Here is a 23,501-nt window from a genome sequence, read left to right as displayed (position 1 = left end):
CAATAAAATGATAGTAATAGTGTGCACACATTTCGAATTCAGTTAGTCATATCTATAGTACTTATCAGCCTAGGAATTGCACTTCATTTCAATGACTAGTTTTTGTGGTACAATAATTATTGTTATATATGAATTATTTATACCTGTGAACTTTTAAATTGTAACTTATTGCCATTTATGTTATTGAGGTTTATTTATTTGAAGCAATCTATTTATTAACTTTGTTTAGTGAAACACACACATACAAATGCATCTTTACTGATTATCAAGGTCAAAAAGCAATTTGCAGATGTCGTACGTCAATATTTTAAAAGTCTATATAGATAAATGACAAGGCATAGTTTGTTTTGGAGTACTTTTTAAAAATCCTTTTTAAGTGCAAATATTTTATAATAGACTCAAATTTTTTTTGATAATTTTACAGTAAAAAAAAATATTTTTTTGGCTTGTTGCTCTTGTTTTCCTCGTTTTTATTTTGTTTGTGTTCTTTCTGTTACATTAAAAAAACACAGATGAGGAGATGAAAACAAAAAGAAAGTATGTATTTATTATTTATTTAATATGAAAGAAATTGACTGATATGGCTGTATATTTATTTTGTTATTTATGTGCGTGATGTGACAGTTGAGTCTGAGTAGTCTTAAAGATCCTCTGCTAATATTTAAATAAAGAACGAAAAAATAAATAAAATCAGTACAAATACTGTTTGATTGCTTAGGCATAGATGTACCAGCAGCTGATTGTTAAAAAACAAAACAAAACAAACAAACAAACAAAAAAAAACACTCAAAAGCAATCACTTTCACTATCCTCTGAGTATTTGCTTTTGTCAGGTGATGAGAACAATTTGTAGAGGAATTTAAAAAAATGTTACCTCTCCCAAGCGCTTTGTAGCAGCCAGAAGTGGCTCACCCACAATCTCTGTGACGTACCATGGCTGTTTAAGTGACGGTTTTGAATTCTTTACATCAGTGCAGTGGTACATGTATAGAGCTCTATTCCAGCAGTGTTTTAGTCTGGATGTACGAGTCTAAAACACACACAGCGACATATCCAACCCTCGAGGATACTGTAGGATGGCCTCCTTTGACAAACTTTTATCAGATAAACATACACACCCTTGTAGCCTTACTCTAGATTTTAATTTTTTGATGCACAAAGTGCCACTAAAAAATAAATAAATAAAGGAGAAGAAGAGAACTCACTTTCTTTCCTGACTCTTCGCATTTCTGCAATGTAACAATGTCTGGTCCTGAGGAGACCACAGCATCGAGAGAGTGGTGATTGTTTCAGATGCCTTTATTTCTCTGCCAAGATGGCCATAAGTACACTATATATACATTCTGTATAAATAGATTTTAAAGATGCTATATATATACATATATATATATATGAATATAAACATACATATATTTTTACAGTGTAATTGTTGACTTGCTCTTCTTCTTCTTCTCTTGTATATCCTTATCAAAAGATCACTAGCTTATTGGAAAGAGAAATGAGGAGGGATTATCAGTAGGAGGCAGTTACACCTTAATTAATATCACTAAGACCTGCTCAACTGTGGCTTTAAACATACCATTGAGTCAAAGCTGAAGGCTATGATACAGTACAATACTTTGGAAGTGTTCTCATAGGATTCCTTTTTTAAAATTTTCTTTCCTTGTCTGTCCCTGATCCAGAAATGTCAGAAACATCTACTGTATGTTGTACTACTGAATCTGAGAAATGAAACCATCAGTTTAGATGGTTGGCTCTTTGTTCCTAAGTGTCATGTGAGTTCATGTATGAAAATTTTTTTGAAAAAAAAACACAAAAAAAGACGATGATGATGCCTCTGAGTAATGCGCATAGTGTTTAGCAACATTGTGCAGTGATTGTGTTAATAATGGAAACAGCTCATGCTCTGTGAGCTTTCCGATACTGAAGTGAGCAAGTAGAAGACCGTAGTGTAACCTGCCTTTGCGTTGCACCTGCTGTGGTGTACACGACCCCGTGTGTAACTCTGATGTCGAAGGCATGTTTTCAATGTGCTTTTAGCCAATGTAGAATGAATCTCCTTTGTGCACTTTCTCAATAACTGTTGAAGATGCCAGCATTTTAAGTCCTGACTTGTAAGAAACCCAATAGATAGATGACAGGCAATTGTCCCGCCTGTTTGTCACATAGAAAAAAACACACAAAAAAACAAGCCGTTTCATTCAGGGGGTTCAAAATGTATTTTTTAAAAAAGGAAGTGGTACTTTCTTTTCCAAACAAACAGGAAAAAAAGAACAACCAAAAGAGACTGATGGGAAGCAGAGTTTGGTTCTCAGGTGATTGGGGAGAGCTGCTAAAGCAGAGCAGAGCAATGCCATAGGTCAGCCAGTCAGCTGAGGCTAGAGGCAACAGCAGCGGCTGGATCAAGGCCTAGAAGAGTGTGTGGGAGTGGGAAATTGATTTGCCCGGCTACACAATCTCCCCTTTGCTTTAGGAGGAGGCGTTTGTTGCATAAATACGAGCCCGTCACTCAAAAGAATGTCAGAGCCTTTTATGACTTTTATACTCCCCACACACCCCCCGCCAAAGCCCCCACACCATGACCCCCCCCCCCCCCCCCCCCCCCCCCCCCACACACACACACACACACACACACACCCCATTCCTCATATTTTGTGTAACCTCTCTCCAGGAAAAATAGTTTGGATGCATTTGGTTAACAAAGTAGCGTATTCCCTCTCTTGAAATGCACGAGAATACTACCCGAGAGTGTTAAGACTGAATATTCTCCCAACTTATTTGATAAGGCATGACCCCTTTTAAACTGCTTGATGAAACTGTCTACTGAGGTATGTAAATGAATAACACTGAGGCCATGAAAGCATAGCATTTCAAAAAAAAGAGAAAAAATGTCAGCTGAGAAAGCAAATGCAGCCCACGGTTGGTTCTGCGCCCACACACTGTATGTTTTCTTATTTACATAAAAGTACCGAGTGATGGAGTGAGCAGATTTATTATTCTAAATTGCAAAGGAACAACAAAAGTGGTCAGGGCTCAGTTTCCCCCGAAGCACCTGGGACGAAAATTGAATTGAACCTGATGAAACATTCGGGGGAACCAGAATCTTGTTTCAGAGGGGTCGGGGGAGGGGAGCGCATCGTCACCTGGCGAGAGCAGGTTGATGCCCACGCGCGCACACTCTACACTGAGAATAAGAAAGAAATATCAAGCTGAGCAAAACCAAAAGACCCCCAACATCCTCCCTGTTGTAGTCGCAAGCTGTGTGGTCTTATCATGTGTGCCTTTCTCGCTGAACTCATTTTGAGATAGGGTATGTTTACACCTGGTTCAAATACTGCTGAAAACATTTGGTCTGAATCTGGATGTTTTACGTTCAGGGGCGGGGTTAGCTTTGGGGAGGGGCTGGGGCCGATCATGTCGAATATATGCGTTTTCACATCCAGGCAGAGGCCGTTCTGTGACAGAGATGGCACGAAACAACGAGCCTAAGGAAACTGTGATCCCATTCTGTCGATTCAGGTACCAAAACTGCATGGACAGTTTCTGTGAAGGAATCTGAAGAACATCATCATCATTATCATCATCATCATCCTATCCATCCCTAGATAATGCATTAGTGTGCAGGGCATTATTTTGAAACAAGTGGAAGTGTCTGTACATATTTGTATTAAGAAGAAACAGTGTTATTGTTGTTGTATCGAAGACGAGTTGAAAATGGTTTTAAAAAAAGGAAAAAAAAAAAAAGAAAATAGGTTGTGACAAAGAGAAAAAAAAATCCACAGCCAAGGGTTGTCCTGCTAGCACATTTTTACACAGATGAGCTATTTTTACTGGTGATTTTCTAGGTATTGATACTGATATCCTTTTAAAGTACAAAACTTCCAAAATTACAAGCACTTCCACAACGATAGATTGTACGGTGGTTTTTGTTACTTTTGTAGATGTGGTCGTTCCTTTGCTACAGCAACGTTTTTTAAAGTGGGACAGGCCTTGGCTGTGTGTCCTTGGGGTCTCCTGTTTGTTTGTTTGGGTTTTTTGCCTAATTTGTTTTTGTTTGGGAAGTAAAACACTGTAGATGGGCCAATTTTGTGACTGATTGTTTGTGTACTTGTGTACGTTCCCCTGTTCCTGTGTCAGTGTTATAAAGCAGAGAAGTGATGTCAGTTATTGTGGGAGTATGAACCATTTTAAATGTTCTCTATGAAAAACACAAATAAAGACTCATAGACAAGTGTGACTTTGTTATATCATTTTGTGCATGTGTGTGTGTGTGTGTGTGTGTGTGTGTGTGATCTTGTATATCTGTCTATGTGGGGAATTTTACACCTTGTGAGGGACATTTGTTGATCCCTGCCTGAGGAATCGGGTTCAGATTAGAATGGTTAATCCATATTGTCTTTGAGGGTCCCCACAAAGTAAATACATGTGTGTTTTCTTCTTTCTGTTATGATAAAAGAAAAATCTTAAACACATCTCTCCAGTGTGTGGATCTTTTGACTGGTCCTAACAGCATCACATGGTTGACTGATGATTAAGATTTGGTTTTAGAGTAAAGTTACAACAGTTTAATCATTCGTCCCTTCAGAAACCAAAGTTGATTGCCCACAGCTGAAAACTTTTTGCCAGTGTTGAGTAAAGTTTATTTAAATTTCTGGAAAATTCAAAGTCATTACGATTTATTTTCCAAACTAAAGAAATGCTTGAGCAAAAGTGTCTGCATTTCTTCTTATTTTGCTTCCAAGGAGCCAGATCTTCTTGTATTTTTTTTAAGAAGTAGCTCTTCAGGCCTTTTGTTTTTCTGCTTTATCCACCCATTTTAAATATATTCCGTTGACAATTTTCAAAGGACTGCTTTTGTTTGTTCGGCCCCTTCAACACCAGTGTTGGTCAAGTTACTTGAAAAAAGTAATCAGTAACTAATTACTGATTACTTCCCCAAAAAGGTAATCCCGTTACTTTACTGATTACTTATTTTCAAAAGTAATTAGTTACTTAGTTACTTTTTAAAACCACGATTTACAACCTGAAGAGGTGATAAAGCGATAGATCTTTCAGCCCAATTCTACTTTTTCTGCATAATCCATCATACAAAATGTAATCAAATGGAAAAGTCTCTTTTTTTTTTAACTTGTTTTAATCTTTTAACTTTATGCATCAAGCAAAAATTTAATTATATGCAACATTCTCTGACTTGAATAAATTAGTTTAACATTTAAACCTATTTTCTGCACATTCCAGCACATAAAATAAAATATTTTTTGTGTTTACACTCACTCTTTCAAATAGATGCAAGTAAAACACAGCAGAAAATAAATAAAGTCAAAGACTCAGCGGTCCTGTTGCTCTATTTTCACCTGTAAAGCAGGACTGGGGGGTAGGCGGAGGTTTACCATAGGCTGATCCCTAATGTAAACAAAGGAGCCATGCCCCGAGTGTCCAAACACGGGTGAAAAAAGTGGAGTAAAAAGAAGAGAAAAGTCAACATAACTAGCACGAAGCGGTAATGCAAGATGGCAGGATCTGATTGCTAAGACATAAGTTTAAGGTTAAGAGAAGTAAAGAGGAAAATAAGAAAGAAGCTCAGCTCATTACCTGTTAGCTGCCATAACAGGTAACACAGTTAAGGTTTCAGAAAAAGTATTCTGTCGTTTGTTTGCTCGATCATGCCTTAAACACATCAAAATGCATAGTGGGATTATAATACAAGTGAATACTGTGACAAGCACTGGTACTGAATAGGCAATCACTTAGCAGCAAGGTGAATCGGTGATGCATTAGTGTGGTCTGCACTTCCTCTTCTTTGATTGGGTGAAATGAGTTGAAAGTAATTGGATGAGGGAACCATGGGGAGTGCCCTGCATAATTTCAACAAAACGCCGTTTTAAACGCCGTTACAGCTGGCAGAGAACGCCGTAAAAAACGCCGTTCAAAGATGCATAAAAACGGCGTTTTGTGCCGAGTAGCGTAAAAAACGGCGTTTCCGTCTGTCTTTGAACGCCGTTTTTTACGTCACTCGGATGGTGCGTTCAGGGCGCCATCCGAGTGGCGGAAAAAGCGGCGTTTGTCGGAACAGAACGCCGTTTTTTTCCGGCGTTTTGAATAATTAAACGGCGTTTTTTACGCCATTTCTTAACCAAACGGGTTAGGAAAGTGGCAAATTTTGGCTCTAATGGCTTGCCATAGTGTTTCTCTGTGAATTTCCCATTACGTCGTTGCGCACTCGGTGCTTGCTTGGAAGTTTAGGGGTTTTTTTTCGCTGTAAAAAGTTTTCTTCCCACGCACAACGGACGCTAATGTTTTTGTCACTTTTTATGGAATCAAACTCAAAGTAAGGTCAGTACTTCCACGCTTTAGACGCTGCATGCTCATACTCTCTTCCACAATCGATATATGATCCACTGTTGACCTGCACACAGCTGTTGTCACCAACGGCGCACTTGCTTACGTCACTGTCATGAGACATTCGCGCAAAAAATCACGGTTTTTGTAACGCAGTGTTCCTACGGGAAAGTAACGGTAATCTAATTACCGATTTTGCAATACTTACTGCCTATCTCTGTTCAACACTGACCTATGAATCAAGCATAAATAGGGCAGTTTGTTACTAGCAGGCTGTCACAAAGGACCTAATTTGATCCCATTTCTTCAGATGAGTCTATGAAAAATGACAAAAATAAGAGTTTGATGGGCATACAATTGTATTTCTGCACCAACAAGGCGATTCCCAGAGAACTATTAACTGAAAACTTGGCATAGTGAGCAGTGTGTCCTTGGGAAACACTGATGGAATTGGAAAAATAGAGGGCAAATGATGAAGAAGCAGGACTAAAAAGCTGTGTACAGCAGATCATGTCATGTCCTTAAGAAGAAAATCCAGCAAAGACCTGACACAGGTCTGCAGTGATGCCTCTGGCCCTTCAGTTGATCCATCTACAGCATCATCAGTAATGCTTTAAGTGGAAGGGTGACTGTCATTCTTAAGGAAGGAAAATGGGGAGGAAAGGCTGAGGTACAGGGCCGTGCAGAGAGGTTTAAAGGGGCGGGTGCTCAAAGTTAAAAAGGGGCACATTGAACCAGGCTGAATAACAACAACACACATTCATCAAAAATCTAATATGGGAAGGGCAGGGCTGTGCTGATCTGAGACTGTAGACATTAAAAAGCCCACAGGAGAGATGGTAGCTGATTAAATGTCATGAGATAATAACAAAATGCAAAGATTGGTGACAGCGCTTGGAACCATAAGGCAACAAAAACTGTGAGAAATAATTTAGGCTCTGCCTGTGAATCACTCTTTGCTTCTCTTCTTCCTTCCTTCCATCATTTCATATATCACTCTCCACTTGCTATGTGAGAACAAGGCACAACTTGCTATTGCAATAAACTATAATCTAATTATCCACACCTAACAACTCCAGCACTTAATCTATAATAAAATGATCACAGAAAAATGTTATAGCCCTGCCTTTAGTAGCCTCACACAGCTCCTGCTGTTTCCTCCTCATGTCCTTACCAGCCATGTCTGGACAATGTTATATCATGAGTAATAATTAAAAAAAATCCATCTAAATAAAACACACACATGCACACACACACAGTGACATTTTAGACCTTCTTCAGAATACTGTATATACTATGGGCTGTGCTGATCCAGAATCCTTACATTATTATTTATTACTAGAGCTACAATAATAAAGCAAAGAGGAGGGGGAAGTAATAAATAGGAAATAATGTAATTATGATGATTCCATTTGTTTCACTATCCACTCTGTGCAGGGGCAAAGCTTATTACATTTTTAAACTGTAGATACAATCATTTTACTGCTGTAAAATCCAAATTTTGTCTTATTTAAAATATAAATCTAATATAATCTGCTTCTTAATGTATGTTCTTTAAAATACAGCGTGTGTTTTTTAATATATTATAATTATAATAATGCATAATTATGTGGACATGCATATTAGATCGTTTTTAGTGAAATATAATCCCTCCAGAAAGGCAGGAAAAGCCCGGAAACTTACTTTAAAACTAAATATGTTCCCTGAAACGGTGACAGAGCTACAGACCCATGACAACTATATGCTAAAGCATATAGTTAGGGCTGGAGCAGGTGACCCTGAATCCTCCCTTAGTTATGCTGCAATAGACGTAGGCTGCCGGGGGATTCCCATGATGCATTGAGTTTTTCCTTTCCAGTCACCTTTCTCACTCACTATGTGTTAACAAACCTCTCTGCATTGAATCATATCTGTTATTAATCTCTTTCTCTCTTCCACAGCATGTCTTTATCCTGTCTTCCTTCTCTCACCCCAACCAATTACAGCAGATGGCCCCGCCCTTCCCTGAGCCTGGTTCTGCCGGAGGTTTCTGCCTGTTAAAAGGGAGTTTTTCCTTCCCACTGTCGCCAAAGTGCTTGCTCATAGGGGGTCATATGATTGTTGGGTTTTTCTCTGTACCAATGAAGCGCCTTGAGGCGACTTTTGTTGTGATTTGGCGCTATATAAATAAAATTGAATTGAATTGAATTGAAATGACAGCCAGGTAGCCAGCAGCTGTGACCAGCACTACTTGTGCAGTTAATAAAAGGACAGGTAATGTTTGTCGCGCTGTTGCACACACAGCTCGGTCATTTGTTTCAGTTCGTCAGCTGCAACAAGACAACTTACCAACGTGTACGTAATAAGCTGATACTCCTGGGTGCTACACACTACAGTGTGCGCTGTACACCTACTTACTGGTTGTGTCGCATCAGTCTGTGTCTCTGAGTTAACTTGTGTTTCTCCTACAGCTCCGGACCGCTAAAAATGCGCGTGCTCTTTGTGAGCTCGTTCCCGCCTCGTAACCAGCGCGTTTTGCCGTCAAGGGCGATCATTGGTTAAATGTGATCATGTGACTGATGCAAGCCAGATCCTTTTATTTAGCAAAACTGTGATTAATAGTTAAATATTATTGTTGAGGGGCACAGACAGGACTCCGCACACACACACACATTAAAAAATAAATAATTTTTTTTTTTTTTTAAAGTTGCCTCAACAAAAGGGCACTTTGGGCACCCATCATGAAAGGGGCGGGTGCTCAAGCCCCTCTAGCCCCCCCCTCTGCACGTGCCTGCTGAGGTATGCTAATTTACACAAGAACTGGACTGAAAATCCATTACAGCATGTGGTATAAGTGATGAATCCGAAATTTCAGTTCAACTTGTCACCAATATTTACCCGGGAGGTCAGAAGAGAGGGACAGAACCGAGTGCTTCTACGGCATCTTTAAACGATCTAGAGGCTCTCAAGAGTGATACTGAAAAGCTAGTTCATGTATTTATTACTTCTAAATTCATTATTATCAGGAGGCTCTAGAAACTACCTGCAGATCCAGAATACTGCATAAGAGTACTGACTAGTAGGAGAGAGCATATGTCTCCTATATTGTCTTTTCTTCATTGACCTCCTGTTAAATCCAGAACTGAATTTAAAGACCTGCTCCTCACATACAAAATCTTATATAATGAGGCTCCATCATATAAGACCTCATACTACCTTTTTGACAGAGCACTTTTCTTACAGACTGCTGGCTTGCGTGTGATTTCTAGACATTTCACAAAAAGAATGGAATGCAAAGCCTTCAGCTTTTAGCCAGTTAGTAATATACGACACACTGTCTTTCTACATATTAAACAAAATTAGGGATCTGAATTCGCTAGATTCATTTCAGATGTAGCTAGATTATTTATGTTTTCATCGCTCTATTTATATTTTGAGCAGCACTGCCATCTAGTGGATCATTTTCTGAACCTTTGTTGTATGAGATATGTTTTGAACTTTATCTATACTTCTGTGAATTCCAGGAATTAATCATTCCTGGAATTCTCAGAAGTATAGATAAAGTTCAAAATGCATAAGTGAATGAGACCACAGTAATATACTGTTGTCATAAAATGCAGCGAGTTACCGTAACTGTTGATGCGGTTTAGTGAAAAGAAGAATGCTGTTGGTGTTCTGGTTTAGCCAATTAGTACTCATTATTATAATACTCCGTGATTTTGACACCATATTTTTAGAGGTGCTTTCTTTTTTTAATTTTAGCTGTTTACAAGAACAAGTTACAGGTATGTGGTGAATATGAGCTTAAAGTGCATACTCTTAGCTTTTATTTGAGGGGGTTGAGAAGAAGTTTATTTATTTATTACAACAGAGATTGAAAGGTAAATTCCAGCTGGGCTAATGCAGTATATGGAGTATGTTAAAGAATTCTGTTATGACTTCAGTTATGTTAAAGAATAATAAATTCACAACAAACAACTGCAGATCCATCACCAGTCTTTATTCTTCTTTCTGGAATCCAACAAAAAAGTTGACAATAAGATAATGAAAGAGCACATTTGTGCATTCATGTTAGTGTTTCTCTATAAAAAATAAATAAATTTAAAAATTGTGTGTCTTTGAAAGAGTCCCATTCACTCAGTGAGCTGTGAACCTTGACACCTGGATACAAATACAAAAAAAAACTAATTTGCATTTATTATCACATACTGAGAGAACGAGTTTCTAAGGAGCCAGGTTTTCTTTAGTAAAAAGTAAAGTAATTTTTAAAGTGGATCTCTGAGGTTTCTGAAGATCTTTCTTTGAAGTTTTTCTTTGAACATTTGCTCATTTCAATACAGTCCTAGTACCTGAACATTTTCGGGGGGGAGGAGGGGGTAACGCTGACTTATGAATGTTCAAGCATAAAAAAGGGCACCTTATTCAAGGGATAGACCAGCATTGTAGCTACGTGTACAGACAATTTAGCAAAGAATTGATTATAAATTGTATCTTTAGGCCTTGTGTTACTAGCAGCTTAATTTGTTCCCACAACTTTTCAAAGATAACAGCTTTAAAAAGGTAAAATAGTATTTCTCCACCAACAAGGTGGTCCCCAAAGACCTATTAACACAAAACATGATATGTGTCCATAACAAAATGATACTGGACAAGCGGAGGACAAAAGAAGCACGAGGTCTAAAAAAAAAACAACCTACCTAGTACCTACACTAGATAACCATTTTCTGAAAGTCATGTCCTAAAGAGATGGGGAAAGCAAAGACCTCACACAGGACCTGAGAGATGAATCTGGCCTTTCAGTTAATCCATGTACCAGTCATTGAAGGAAGGGAAATGGGTGGGAAGAGAAGGCTGAGAAATGCCAAACCACACATTAGCTGGACTGAAAAGCAGTGATAACAAGTCTTGTGGGGTGATAAATCCAAATATGAAAGTTTTGGTTCAAATAACTGTCATTAAATGTATGGAGAAGGTCCATTAGTACTGCATCCAAGTAAGGTACTGACTTGACTTTTAACCTACTGACCTACAGATGTTGGAACACAGCAACTACCAAAGCGACTGTAATTCAGTAATAATTAGTAAGACGGTGACAGGCCAATCAGAGCGAAGACATGCTTAGGTGGGCGGGAAAACAAACAAACACACAAACAAACACTGAGCAGCATCGAAACTCAGTTGGATGAAGCTGTTTTCCTCTCGCTGCCGTTCACATTTGCGCTCTCCGTCGGTTTCCACCCGCGTCTGGCCTGTTCCACTTCCACAGCCCACACTGCTGAAAGTAGGCCATCCCCCTCTGGCCGTTACTCTGCGTGTGTTACGTCTGACGTCAGAGCGTCAGCTGGCCGAATGTTTACATCCAGCAGTGATGTGTTTCTGACTGGATCCCCCACCAACAAAAGGCTGAGCACAAGGAAAAGCGCAGAGACAGAGAATATCAGGCGGCGTTAATAAGAGGTACACGCTTCAGCTGGGCCGTGTTGTGTGTGGAGGCGCGCTGTGTGGCTGCAGACCAGCAGCAGCTCGCTGGGCTCCTCTCGATTTTCCTGATCTTCCACCGACGATAAGAATGCAGTTGTGTTTCTGCTTGTGTTGACCTTGTCGTTCCATGGAGGTTTGTTACGAATGCATTGTGCTGTTGTTATCCTTTAGGCTGGGTGATTATTGGCTCAACCGAGCTCCATTTATTTATTTATTTATTTCGAAACTCGATCACCTGAGTGGCGCAAATGGCACCGCAGCACAGCAGCGTGCAGACGGGTATGCTGGAGTTGGAAGTCCCGGCCGGAGCCGGACTTTAGACTCGACGTGAAAAGCGTTTTTAGAAAGGAAAGGGCGTGTTAGCTGATCACTAAATCAGGAAATAAATAGCCAAGTTCAGTTGGCACTGTTTGGCATGAAGCGTGTACCCTACTAGCCTACTAAACCACTTAGATACTAAATTACGAAAATGACCGGCAGCGCCCTGCTGTGGCCATTTGTGTCCACAGCCCAAAACAAAACAAAGTAAATCAAAAAAGAAGAAGAAGAAAAAGGCGGGTGATCATACTCACGGGGGCATAGATTCCCATTGTATGCCAAAAGATAAAATAAAATAAAAAACATAACGAGGCAAAAACCTTGTTCTTCTCCTCCCAAGAATTCATGTTCCTTTAGGGCTTCACCACCTGACACTTTTTTTTAAACGAAGACAGTACATCCTCTGTTATTTAAATGCACTCAGCCCTTTCTTCTTTTATAGCCTAACGAGGGTGTCCAACATTTCGCAGACAGTGCACCCTGCAGTGATCTCTGTCCTTTGGCACTGCCCTATGGTGTTTTTAACAGAGTTGGTCACATCCTAGTCACATTCTGCTGCTAAAAGCCACACCTAACCCTCTTACTGCAGTTTGATCATGTAATTGGTGCTGAAAGTCTCCCTGGGAAGCGTTCACTACTAAGATAAGATAAGATAACCTTTATTAGTCCCACGTGTGGGAAATTTGTTTTGTTACAGCAGTGGACAGTATAAAAGTTACACAGAAAAATTAGAAAAAAAAATAAACACCGGAATAAGATATCAATAAGATACTGTGTGCCATTAAATTTATCCAGGAGTTGATCCAGATGCATCCTGTTGAAGTGAGAACAAAGGAAAAATTTGAATACTACTCTGCTGCAATGCTTCAGTTCTTTTTAAAAATTTATATAGCACCAAATCACAACAGCAATTGATGGCTGTAAGGGTACTGTTCACGTGCTAATTAGTGCTGACAAGACTAGTAATTTGGTAGAATTCCACTCTGCTCCTTACAACAAGTCATATTATTTGTAATATAATTCCATTAAAAATGCTCCAAAAGGAAACAGCAGTAGCAAGATGAAAAGGTCCAGTTCAGTGGCCTGAATCAACAGAGGTGAGTCTTAGTAGACCGCTAGAGGCCATGGCTGCCAGTGTAACAATCCTTAAGAAAAAACATAGACTATGTATCAAAGTGACTATTTTAACATGTGAGTCTGTGGATATTGATTGACTTTTAAAGTTAACCTTAAGAGGACATTAGAAGACCTGGACATTTTGGCACTTCTGTGTTTGCTCACTTTCAGCCATACAGGTTGATAATCACCTTCTATTCACTTCATCCATTTGAGGTTAAGAAAATGAAAAAAAGATCAAATATAATACAATGTATTCTGCCTCTTTGTTGAGCCAAAGCTTGATGGCGTTTGTCTACATGTAAATGAAAGTAAATGGTTCTGAAAGTAAGTTTAAAGCTGCCAGAATACTGTTGAAATGTGCAGGGCAAGGAGCAGTACTTAATTTGCTTAATAATTTAATCAGATATGTTGTTCAGCTTCAGTTTAACTTCAGTTTTTTTAGTTTAAGATAGCCTGCTAACCTGTTTAACTTTATGTGTCTGTTACAGATTAGTTTTGGAACCCACTGGCATATTTTCTTATTTCTTGTTGTTTTTGACACTGTTTGTTTTGCACACAAACCAGAACAAAACTCTAAGATATTTAATGTTTTAAGGAAAACAGCCTATCCTTTCACTGTAGAATCCTGTCCTAATGCCTTTTATTTGTTTCAGATTTTTTTTCCCCACAGGGTTGTGAAATTGACACTAAAAGAACAAAGACAGTGTCATTTGGAAACCTTTAAAGTGTGCAAACTTCTGGTGTGAGAGGGCACCAACCTAGAAGTCCTCCTTTAATGAATGAACTTATATAACACTGAAAGACTTAAAAAACAAACAAACAACAACAGCATGAACAGCTACTGGAACTGTGTCTCAAAGTGAAACCGTGCCTTATGCTTTTGTCATCTGGTCTTCAGTCAGGATGGGTGGAGCTGTGAGTGCCGGTGAGGACAACGATGACTTGATTGACAACCTTAAGGAGGCTTACTACATCCGCTCAGACCTGGTGGAGCGAGCTTTCCGAGCTATCGACCGTGCAGACTATTACCTGGATGAATACCGGGATAACGCATATAAGGTCAGCACAGTGAAAGTGTGTGGAATCAGCCCACAGGGGTCTAAGCTGGTAAATGTACTATATGCTGTTGTTGCATTTAGGATCTGGCATGGCGGCACGGAAACATCCACCTATCTGCTCCGTGTATTTACTCGGAAGTGATGGAGGCTTTGGATCTCCACCCTGGACTCTCCTTTCTCAACCTTGGCAGTGGGACGGGCTACCTCAGCACCATGGTCGGCCTCATTCTGGGTATGCAGCTCCTTACTTTTTCAGCATATATTCTTTGGTTATTATTTAAAGGACACCAAATTAGCTATTAGCAGTTAATGCTTTTAGCGTACCCAAACAATGACAGCTGTCACTGGATTACTTTACTCAGCAATATTTTTGATGTAAAAAGAAGCATCATTTTCCTGTGCTGTCTGTGAAATTCTTTATTCACAGTAGAGATGGATAATGGTGTTTTCTTAGTTGTCTAAAATATCTGCATGTTCACAAAAACAGTTAATAATAACAATGGTTGTTTCAAGGCTTTTCATATTATAAGATAAAGACCCTACAACATTTTTACAGTTTTTGCCCACTGCTTGAACACATTTTGCAAAACTCCGCTCTCTGTGCCAAAACTGTACACACAAGTACACATGACACAACACTGGGAAATATACCATTCACATCTGTGCCAAATTGAAACTCTACTCCCAAAACCTAAACTCTGCTGTCAAAACCTAACATTCCTTTGTCAAAATGTAACTCAAAATGACAAAATGACACATACTTGCATCATATGCAAACACTGACAGATCAGGGGGAACACACTAGTCTTCTTTATATAAAACACTGCAGTCCTTGATTTCCATTGTTTACAGTTTTTCTCAAATGTTAAAACACAAAAGCCAATCCTGTAACCCAAATGACCAGTAGTCTAAACACATTTACTAAATGTAGCCACCATATTCCAGTACCATAAACACATGTCACATGAAGACACAATTCACAAAACACAACCCTCTGTACTCATAAATCTAAACACATTTTTCCTTGCTAAAACACATGTTGCAAAACAACTCTGCTCATATCCTCAAATGAAAGCCCATGTGATGCAAAATGCTTGCCACAGTCACCAATCTTTGAACACAGGGAACACACCTGGCGTCATTCACTACACACAATGACTCAAAATTGAAGACACTTGTTGCTAATGCTGTACCCACATGTAAAAGCAAGTTCAGAGTGCACAGTATGCTGAAGGTTCCAAACAAACACAATGGATGAAGGCAGAGTCAGGGGAAGAGGAATTTGATGCAGAGGAGGGAGATAAGATAAGATAAGATAAGATAAGATAACCTTTATTAGTCCCACACGTGGGAAATTTGTTTTGAGAAGAGCTGGCCCTGGAAGAAGAGGAGCAGGCCAATGAGGAAGAGGAGTTCAAATGAGAGGAGGAAGAGGAGCGACCAACGAGGAAGAGGAGAAGGCCAACATGGGAGAGGAGAAGGTCCAGGAGGGAGAGCAAGACAACCTCGCACCATCATTACGGACGAGATGCGAGCAACAGCTCAGCGACATGATGCCGCACAGTGATTGTGGTGTGTGTGTGGTGTGAATAACGTAAATAAAAAAACTTCACACCCTGTTCATGTTTTCAAGATTACTGTTGTGTGCAATAGATTCTGTTTTTGCATTGAGTTGTGTTACAGTAGTGTACGTACATGCAGGATTTTCTATAGATTTATACTACTCATATGAAACTCACAAATCTAAATGCCTAATCCTCTGCAGAGATCTACGACGATCCGTTACTGTATAGTTTCTAAAATATGCATTGGCAGTTATGGAACAAAGAACCTTCTCACAAATTGAGCATTGTGTTTTCAATTGTTTTGCTGTAGTGTGTAATGCTGTGTATAGTGTTTACAGTTTTGACAGCTTCGAGCTGCTCTCTTGGTGTGGGAGTTTGAGTTTTGCAGTGGGAAGGTGTGGTTGTGTTTATGTAGCTTTAGAGAAGGGTGTTGTGTTTGGACATTGGGGGACCTGGTGGTAACGTTTGTGAAATGTGTTTTAGCATTTGAGAAAAACTGTATTCAGAAGGCACATTTACAGGACACACATTTTCAAACAACCAAAAACGCAAATAGACCTACTCAATATTGTACATTGCAGTACCATGAATTCAGATAAAGCAAAAAAAACAACAACAACAACACAATAATACTGCAATAGAAAAAACACTATACTGTAAACACAAAAAACCATGACAATTGTGCATAAGTGGGCTCATGGATCCCGCCGTCTGTTGGGGTCTGGCCACAGGACCTCATCAACATCGCAAGCAACGTCCTCTCCCGCTAGGCACCGGGGGAAAATATCCTCTTGCATGTCGAAACCATCCATGGATTGCTGTCACCTGAATGTCGCCGCAGGCCTGTTCCATTGCCTGCAGAAGAGGCATGCGGGCATGTGGTTGGCGGTCATATACTCGCCATCTCCAAGCCGAAAAAAATTCCTCTATAGGGTTCAAAAATGTTGAGTAAGGGGGCAAGTATACCACTTCAAATTGATTGTGGTTGGAGAACTAGGCCTGGACCAGAGCAGCCCGATGGAAACTGACATTATCCCATATCACCACAAACCTGGGCTGATCTGGTCTGTTCTGTACAACTATATCATGGAGAGCATCTAGAAATGTGAGTATGTGTTGGCTATTGTATGGACCTAGTATTGCATGATGGTGCAGAAGCCCTCGAAGGCATATGGCGGCACATAATGTGATGTTTCCCCCGCGCTGCCCTGGGACGTGCACAATTGCCCTTTGGCCAATTACATTACGACCCCGTCGTCTTGTTTTGCTCAGGTCGAATCCAGCTTCATCAATGAAAATGTATTCATGAGGCTGTGCAGCTCCATCCATGGCCAAGATTCTCTGAAAAAAAGGGGAACATATCACTGTACTACAGTGCTACACATACAGCACCCTCACCCCATCACACAGGTACCTGTGTAGCTCTCAGAATAGATCCATGTGGTACTGATATGGTACATATTCAGCTGCTACTGGACTTCACCAATACTCTATTGTAAATGTAAGGGACAGTTACACGTACCCGTACATATTCAGCTCGAAGTCCTTTGACCCTGTCACTGTTCCTCTCGAATGGGACTCTGTAGAGCTGCTTCATGGTGATGCTGTGTTTACCCAAGATGCGTCTGATGGTGGTGATGCTCACATGGTCTATGTTGCTGAACACTCGCCTGTCTGCAAGTATTTTCCGTCGTAGCTGGTGGAGACGGATGGCATTGTCTGCCCTCACTAGGTCCACAACAGCAAGTTCCTGCTGTTGTGTGAACAGGCGTTGCCGTCCTCCCCCAGAAGGTCTTCGAGTCATTCTGGAGAAATACAACCACATATTGTCATCGGTTTGCTTATTTTTCTTACACTACTTTACTGTATGTACTGTGTCATCCACTGTACAACACTACTTCAATATAAGGAATCAGCCACTTTGGCTGCAAAAGGAGCATTAGCACCCCGTACACTTGATATGGTAATGTGATATACTGTAGAATAGTGCTATAAAACCATCTGAGTAGAGCAGAAGGTATGGAGGTGAAGACATACCTGTTTTCTAGTCGGAATGTTCGTATTACAGATGCCACTGTGAAGCGGCTTAGATGTGGGTGGACTCTCTGCCCAGCTTCCCTCATAGTCAGGCCGTGGTTGATGACATGGTCCACCAAAGTTGCTCTTATATCATCAGAAATATGGGTCCGTGCATGGCCTCTTTGACCTCCTCCTCCTCTTCCTCTTGCTCTCCCTCCATCCATGCTTGCAAAGTTCTTGAAATGGCTAAACTGAGGGCTTTTTGTGGTTGGCTAATTGGTGTTCAGTTTTGCAAGTAAGTGCCTTCAGGTGTATATTTGAGTGGTTGCAATTACCCGATGTGTTTTGTATTTTGGATACATGTGTTTTCCAAATGGCACCCTGAAATTTCATTTTTGAACGAAGTGTCTTATGTATGAAATAGAGTGTACTATGCAGGACCATGTGTGTTGCATAAAGGAGTAAGTGTGTTGCATAATTGCAACCAGAGTGCAAAGCAGCACTTTTGTTTAAGGTATGGGTACATGTGTTTGAGGTATGGTAACAAAAGCTTCAAGTTGTGTTACTTTAGTCTAAGCATGGGTTTATAGTGTTCAAGCAACGAGCAAAAACTGTAATACAAAGACACCTTTGGCAGAACCAGGCTCAGGCAGGAGCAACCACTGAACGGTTGGAGAGTGAGTGTTAAAATAGAAGAAAGGGAGAAGGAACAAAAAGGCTACGGAAATTTGGTTTGATGAAAAACTTTGTGTTGATTTAATTTCTTGATTTATCATTGATTTCTTTTCAAACTGTTATATAACTTATTTATCAATGCTATTTATTTTCTTGGTTAAGGATTTGATTATTCCTATGGGGTAAAGGATAGGATAATTATAAGCCACAAGGCTTCAGCCTATTTCTTTTTCGGTTACTGTATGATTGAGTACTTTTATGTAAAATGATAATCTATGTTGTTGTTGTTGACCGAAATAAAAATTTCACTTCTTTCACTTCACTTCAAAAGGACAAAATGAATCCAGTACACTGAAGATGTTAACACTGAAGATACTCTGATATTCCTTTAGTGGTTGGATGTTTTACTGATAGTGATTTTGTGGACTGGTCTGCTTCTGAATGTGAGTAAGATCAAAGAACCGGTGGTCAACTTCAGAAGAAAAAGGACAAATGCAGGCATAGGTGTGTACGTGTGTCTATCCTGGGACAAGATCTGGATGTGGTGGAGGAGTACAAGTAGCAGCACAGCCACGTCAACAGCTTGAACACCAACACAGATGATGTGTACAAAAGGGGATGAGCAAGCTCTATTTCCCAGGAAAGCTGAGCTCCTTCAGTGCATGCTGGAAAATGATGAAGCTTTTCCAGCTGTGGTACACTGCAATCAGGAAGGATGGCTTTGTGATTGGCTGCAAACTGAACACTTTTGAAGGCCACCAGAGAGTCTAGGAGATCATCTAATTATTGGGGTTCTCTATGTTATTGTAGGGTCTTTAACCTACAATATAAAGCACCTTGAGACACCTGTTGTTGTGATTTAAAGATATATAAATAAAATTGAATTGAATTAAATATTCATAAGGTTGATTAGACACTGTGCTGTGCTGACTGTTACAGGTCCCTTTGGAGTGAATCACGGCATAGAGTTACACGCAGATGTGATAGAGTACGCCTACCAGAAGCTCGACTCCTTCATTAAAACCAGCGACAGTTTTGACAAGTAGGTTTCTTGACTTGTCAGCAGCATTTTTTTAATCTCCTCCATGGCTTGTTGTGCATTGCTGCTCTCTCACTTCAGATTTGAGTTCTGTGAGCCATCCTTTGTGGTGGGAAACTGCTTGGAGATCCCTCCAGAGAGCCGTCAGTATGACAGGGTGTACTGCGGGGCCGGCGTGCAGAAAGAGCATGAGGATTATATGAAGAACCTGCTCAAGGTGGGGGGCATCCTGGTGATGCCTCTTGAGGAAAAGGTTTGTGGTCTGTCTGAGTCTCCATGGTATTTTATGTTACTTTTTAAAATATAAGTGTAACTGGAAATATTCAAGAGATAATCTCTATAAATAAATATCTGCATGTAGTAATGTCACCCTCGCTTTTGGAGCTACAGTAGTGATTACAGGAGCTGCAGTTTTTGGCACACAAACTGATAGTATGAACTCTTCATGTTACTGAATTCAATCAGATGAAAAAAAAAATCATTTATACACACAAACGTATTAAAGGACTACCCTTCTGTTTTATGCAGTTGACCAAGATCACTCGAACGGGACTGAACAGCTGGGAGACCAAAAAGATCATCTCTGTGTCCTTCGCCCCTCTGGTGCTGCCCAAACACAGCACCAACAGCAAACCCAAGACTGTTCCACTACGTGAGTGTCATTTGTCCTTCTTTCATTTCTCGCCATTTTCATTTCCCTGATGTTGACTTGCCATTCTCAACATTTCAGCCAAGTTTGAGGTGCGATCGTTACAGGAACTGGCCCGTATCTGCATCCGCCACACCCTCAGGGTGACCACGGATGGAGGAGACAGCCACTCCCGTGGCCGAGGCTCCTCGTTCAGCGTTGGCCGGGGCCTGGCGGTGGCAGGGCTTCATAAGTATGGGCCTCGTTTCAAACGCAGGAGGGTCCACCGGCGGCACTGCAACGCCCTCGTCCTGGCCACCCGCCAGGTCGTAGCCAGCAGTGGGATTGGTCCTGCTTCCTTGGACAACAACAACAACCAGGGGGCACGAGGAGCGGAGGAAGAGGAGGAGGCAGGAGAGAGGGAAGTGAGGCAGCAGATGAGAGGGGGCAGGAGGGTGGGGAGGGGATCTGGAGGCAGGGCAGTCGTGGTGGAGGAGGAGGAGACGGTGGAGGAGGAGGATGAAGAGGAGGAGCAGGAAGAGGAAGAAGAGAAGGAGACGGGCGAGCTGCTCCGACCCCAGCCCGCTGTGAATGTCCTGAGAGAAAGGATCCTGGGCCTGCCGCTACCCGAGCCTCTGAAGATGTACCTGCTGTACTACAGAGAGAAATGAGCTGCAGCCAGGTCCCGAGTCAGAGTCCAGAGCTGGAATCTTGCAGGGGCTAAAGCCTCTGTTCCAATCCCACCACCTCCTGTACAGGCAGGACGATACACCTTACTGACCCCAAGCTCCGCCACGGGTCTGTTTCTCTCTTTTACCTGCCCTCATAGTCGCCATCATCCATCCTGTTTCTGCCCCCTCTTTTTCCCGCTGCTCTTTACTCGAGTCATTTTCTGGTGCTGTGAAAAGTCAGCTCCGTACGTCCAGGGGAGGGGGAGGGAGGGTTTTCCATTTGTAAACTTTGGACCTCCTTTGGGGTGCAAAAAGACAGAAATTGGTATAAAATAAACCATTTATGAATTAGCTCTGCAGCTCTAATATTAGAAACAGCAGTTTAACAGTCCACTGTTGCCTGAGTACATAGCTTGTACAGGGGCATCTTAGTGGCACTCAGAGAAGATACAGTCACAGGGTAAACAAGACAACCCAAGATCAAAGACTGTAGCAGAGGGATCGGTTTAGCCACAGCCTGGAACTGATTACAGCTGGAGAGTACAGAATGATGGAGTGGAAGCCAGTTTGTCCACAAGCAGCTGTTATCACTGGGATGATGTCATTTTACTAAAGAAGATTCAGATTAAAGGGTATGAGAACTAAATAGATTTTCTTTGGTGATGTTGTAGCTATAGCAGACAACCGCAAGATAGCGTGGCAGGTTTCTTCCACAGATTTCTAAATAAAATGGGAGCTGTGCCTTTAGCCCCCAGTCCATGATGTAATTTAAGCCCTTAAAGGATAATTGTGGTTTATTTGTTTCTGTTGTGTCTCGACACTAACAGAGATGCTCTAAGAGCCATTTCACTTGCTGTTAATCCCAGTGTAGAGAGAGTAGGCTGCTGCAGAGGATGCTGGTCAGCTACTAGCTTTTTTTACACCTGCTTCTAGAATAAAAACACAACACTGATAATATGTCAGGCTGGAAATCAAATTGTACTCGTCTTTTTTTTCTGTTTTTTTTTATTTTTAAACAAGGAAACTGGTTCTAGTCTCCTGCTAATACATGCTAATTGGTCAGCTGAGCATTTCTGCCATGCTTCCTTGATGGATTCAAATGTTTACAAATGATAAGTACATACTAGAAGTCTGGGCTAGCATACAGCTGCCTGTGTTGGCACAACTTTCAGTCAAATCAAAGTCTGAGCCCTCGCTTAATTTTTCAGCCTGAGAGGTTGCTGCTTTGAGGAACCCACAGAACTACAATAACCAGGGGAGCACAGCAAATTTAAATAAAACCAGAATTACCCTTTAAATTATCTTATTTTTAAGGCTGACGCTCGGTCATCTTTTCCCTGTGTTTTAAGAGCCTAGTTGACGATCTACTGGGCTGAGTTTTCCTTTATTTTTTTTTTCTTCTTTCTTTCTTTCCTATGCATAGGTTTCATCATACATTTGTCTTTGTCTCCTTGGAGATGAAGCTGACTTTAAGCCTCACATTTGCATCCAAAGGGCAGTCTCACTGTTTTTCTCTGCATCCCATTAACCAAAAGAGAATGACCATAAAATATACTAATATTCCATTTTACATAAAAAAAACAGCATGATAAAAACACACAAGTAATTATTCTGATGACTGGGTGTGTGCTGTCATGTTCCTTGTAATATTTAGGTTTTTGTGAATGAAATCACTTTTTGAGACTTGAAGTGGTGTGTATGTATGAAACTGGTGTACTTTTTGTTTTGTGAATCATAAGAAAAAGCAACTTTAAACAGGTACTTTAAAATAGAAGATACTTCTTTAATTACCATTTTCCCCACTGTGGACTCTAGTTTGATGGGCATTATTCCTTTGTACTTTACACCTTCTTCTGTGCCAAACTTTAGTTGCATGGACTCAAATCTGGAGTGGGACCAGCAGATCAACAGCAAGTCACTCATCACAAGAAAAATACATTTCTAAAACTACACCACTTCCACTGTTTGGTACGTAAAAATCATCTAAAGCCTTAGATTATTTTTTTTCCATTTGAAGGTTGTTTGCATTCGAAGAATCGGTTTTGAAGCACAAGGCAATGCAGAAGGCACTCTGCATCAGTAATACAGTGTATCAGATAAATCATGGATGTGACCACAATAACGGGAATCAGAGAAAATAGTTCCAAGTGTAACGTCACGCTTCACTGTGATTTCTTTTTTTCTACTGCTTGATCTACTTTCAAGTACTGTATGTGCACCATTCCTTTATTCAATACAAATACCATTCTGCTGTGCTGTTGTGCTCCTCTGCTGAATGTATACGATCACACACTTTTTTTTCTCCTTTTCCTAAAGATCACAGTTTGGTGAGACTGACTTGCTTGTTTTTCTGAGTTGAGCTGTAATATTGACCTGCAGATAATAAAGTTCATTATATAAAAGTTGACAGTTTCTTGTGGTTTTGTCAGGTGAGTATTGAGCTTATTTTTCTCTTAGAGAAAAAATGTGAAATATGACAATAATCCCAGAGATAACAGGTTTGCAAATATATGAATTTATATAATATATAATTTAAAGGCGACATGCTAATTTATTGGGGGATTCCACCAGAGCAGGTCCAAAAAAACCTGTTTTACAATCTGGGGAAAA

General features: G+C 40.5%; 1 protein-coding gene across 3 annotated transcripts; it reads left to right on the top strand.

Moving 5' to 3' along the window:
* Positions 1-6,110: 6,110 nt before the first annotated feature.
* Positions 6,111-23,296, top strand: pcmtd2b (protein-L-isoaspartate (D-aspartate) O-methyltransferase domain containing 2b). 3 transcript variants are annotated; one of them, XM_076878707.1, is made up of 7 exons: positions 6,111-6,333; positions 14,135-14,295; positions 14,376-14,526; positions 19,493-19,595; positions 19,674-19,845; positions 20,121-20,244; positions 20,323-23,296. In XM_076878707.1, the coding sequence occupies exons 2-7, from the start codon at positions 14,140-14,142 to the stop codon at positions 20,889-20,891; spliced, it is 1,275 nt and encodes a 424-aa protein (XP_076734822.1). In that variant the 5' UTR covers positions 6,111-6,333; positions 14,135-14,139; the 3' UTR covers positions 20,892-23,296. The 3 variants fall into 3 exon arrangements, with proteins under 3 accessions (XP_076734822.1, XP_004573505.1, XP_004573506.1); XM_004573448.4 differs by lacking the exon at positions 6,111-6,333 and adding an exon at positions 11,545-11,775; XM_004573449.4 differs by lacking the exon at positions 6,111-6,333 and adding an exon at positions 11,782-11,932.
* The last annotated feature ends 205 nt before the right edge of the window (positions 23,297-23,501 follow it).

Source organism: Maylandia zebra, linkage group LG20 (genome assembly GCF_041146795.1).
Source record: "Maylandia zebra isolate NMK-2024a linkage group LG20, Mzebra_GT3a, whole genome shotgun sequence".
Classification (NCBI taxonomy): domain Eukaryota; kingdom Metazoa; phylum Chordata; class Actinopteri; order Cichliformes; family Cichlidae; genus Maylandia; species Maylandia zebra.
This window is presented reverse-complemented; position numbering and strand designations above follow the sequence as displayed.

Bases quoted from the DNA above. Each gene is read 5' to 3' on its own strand.
- pcmtd2b (XM_076878707.1), top strand. From the start codon at position 14,140: ATGGGTGGAGCTGTGAGTGCCGGTGAGGACAACGATGACTTGATTGAC. The intron at 14,296-14,375 runs GTCAGCACAGTG...TGTTGCATTTAG, and splicing joins ACCGGGATAACGCATATAAG to GATCTGGCATGGCGGCACGG. The intron at 19,846-20,120 runs GTTTGTGGTCTG...TGTTTTATGCAG, and splicing joins TGATGCCTCTTGAGGAAAAG to TTGACCAAGATCACTCGAAC.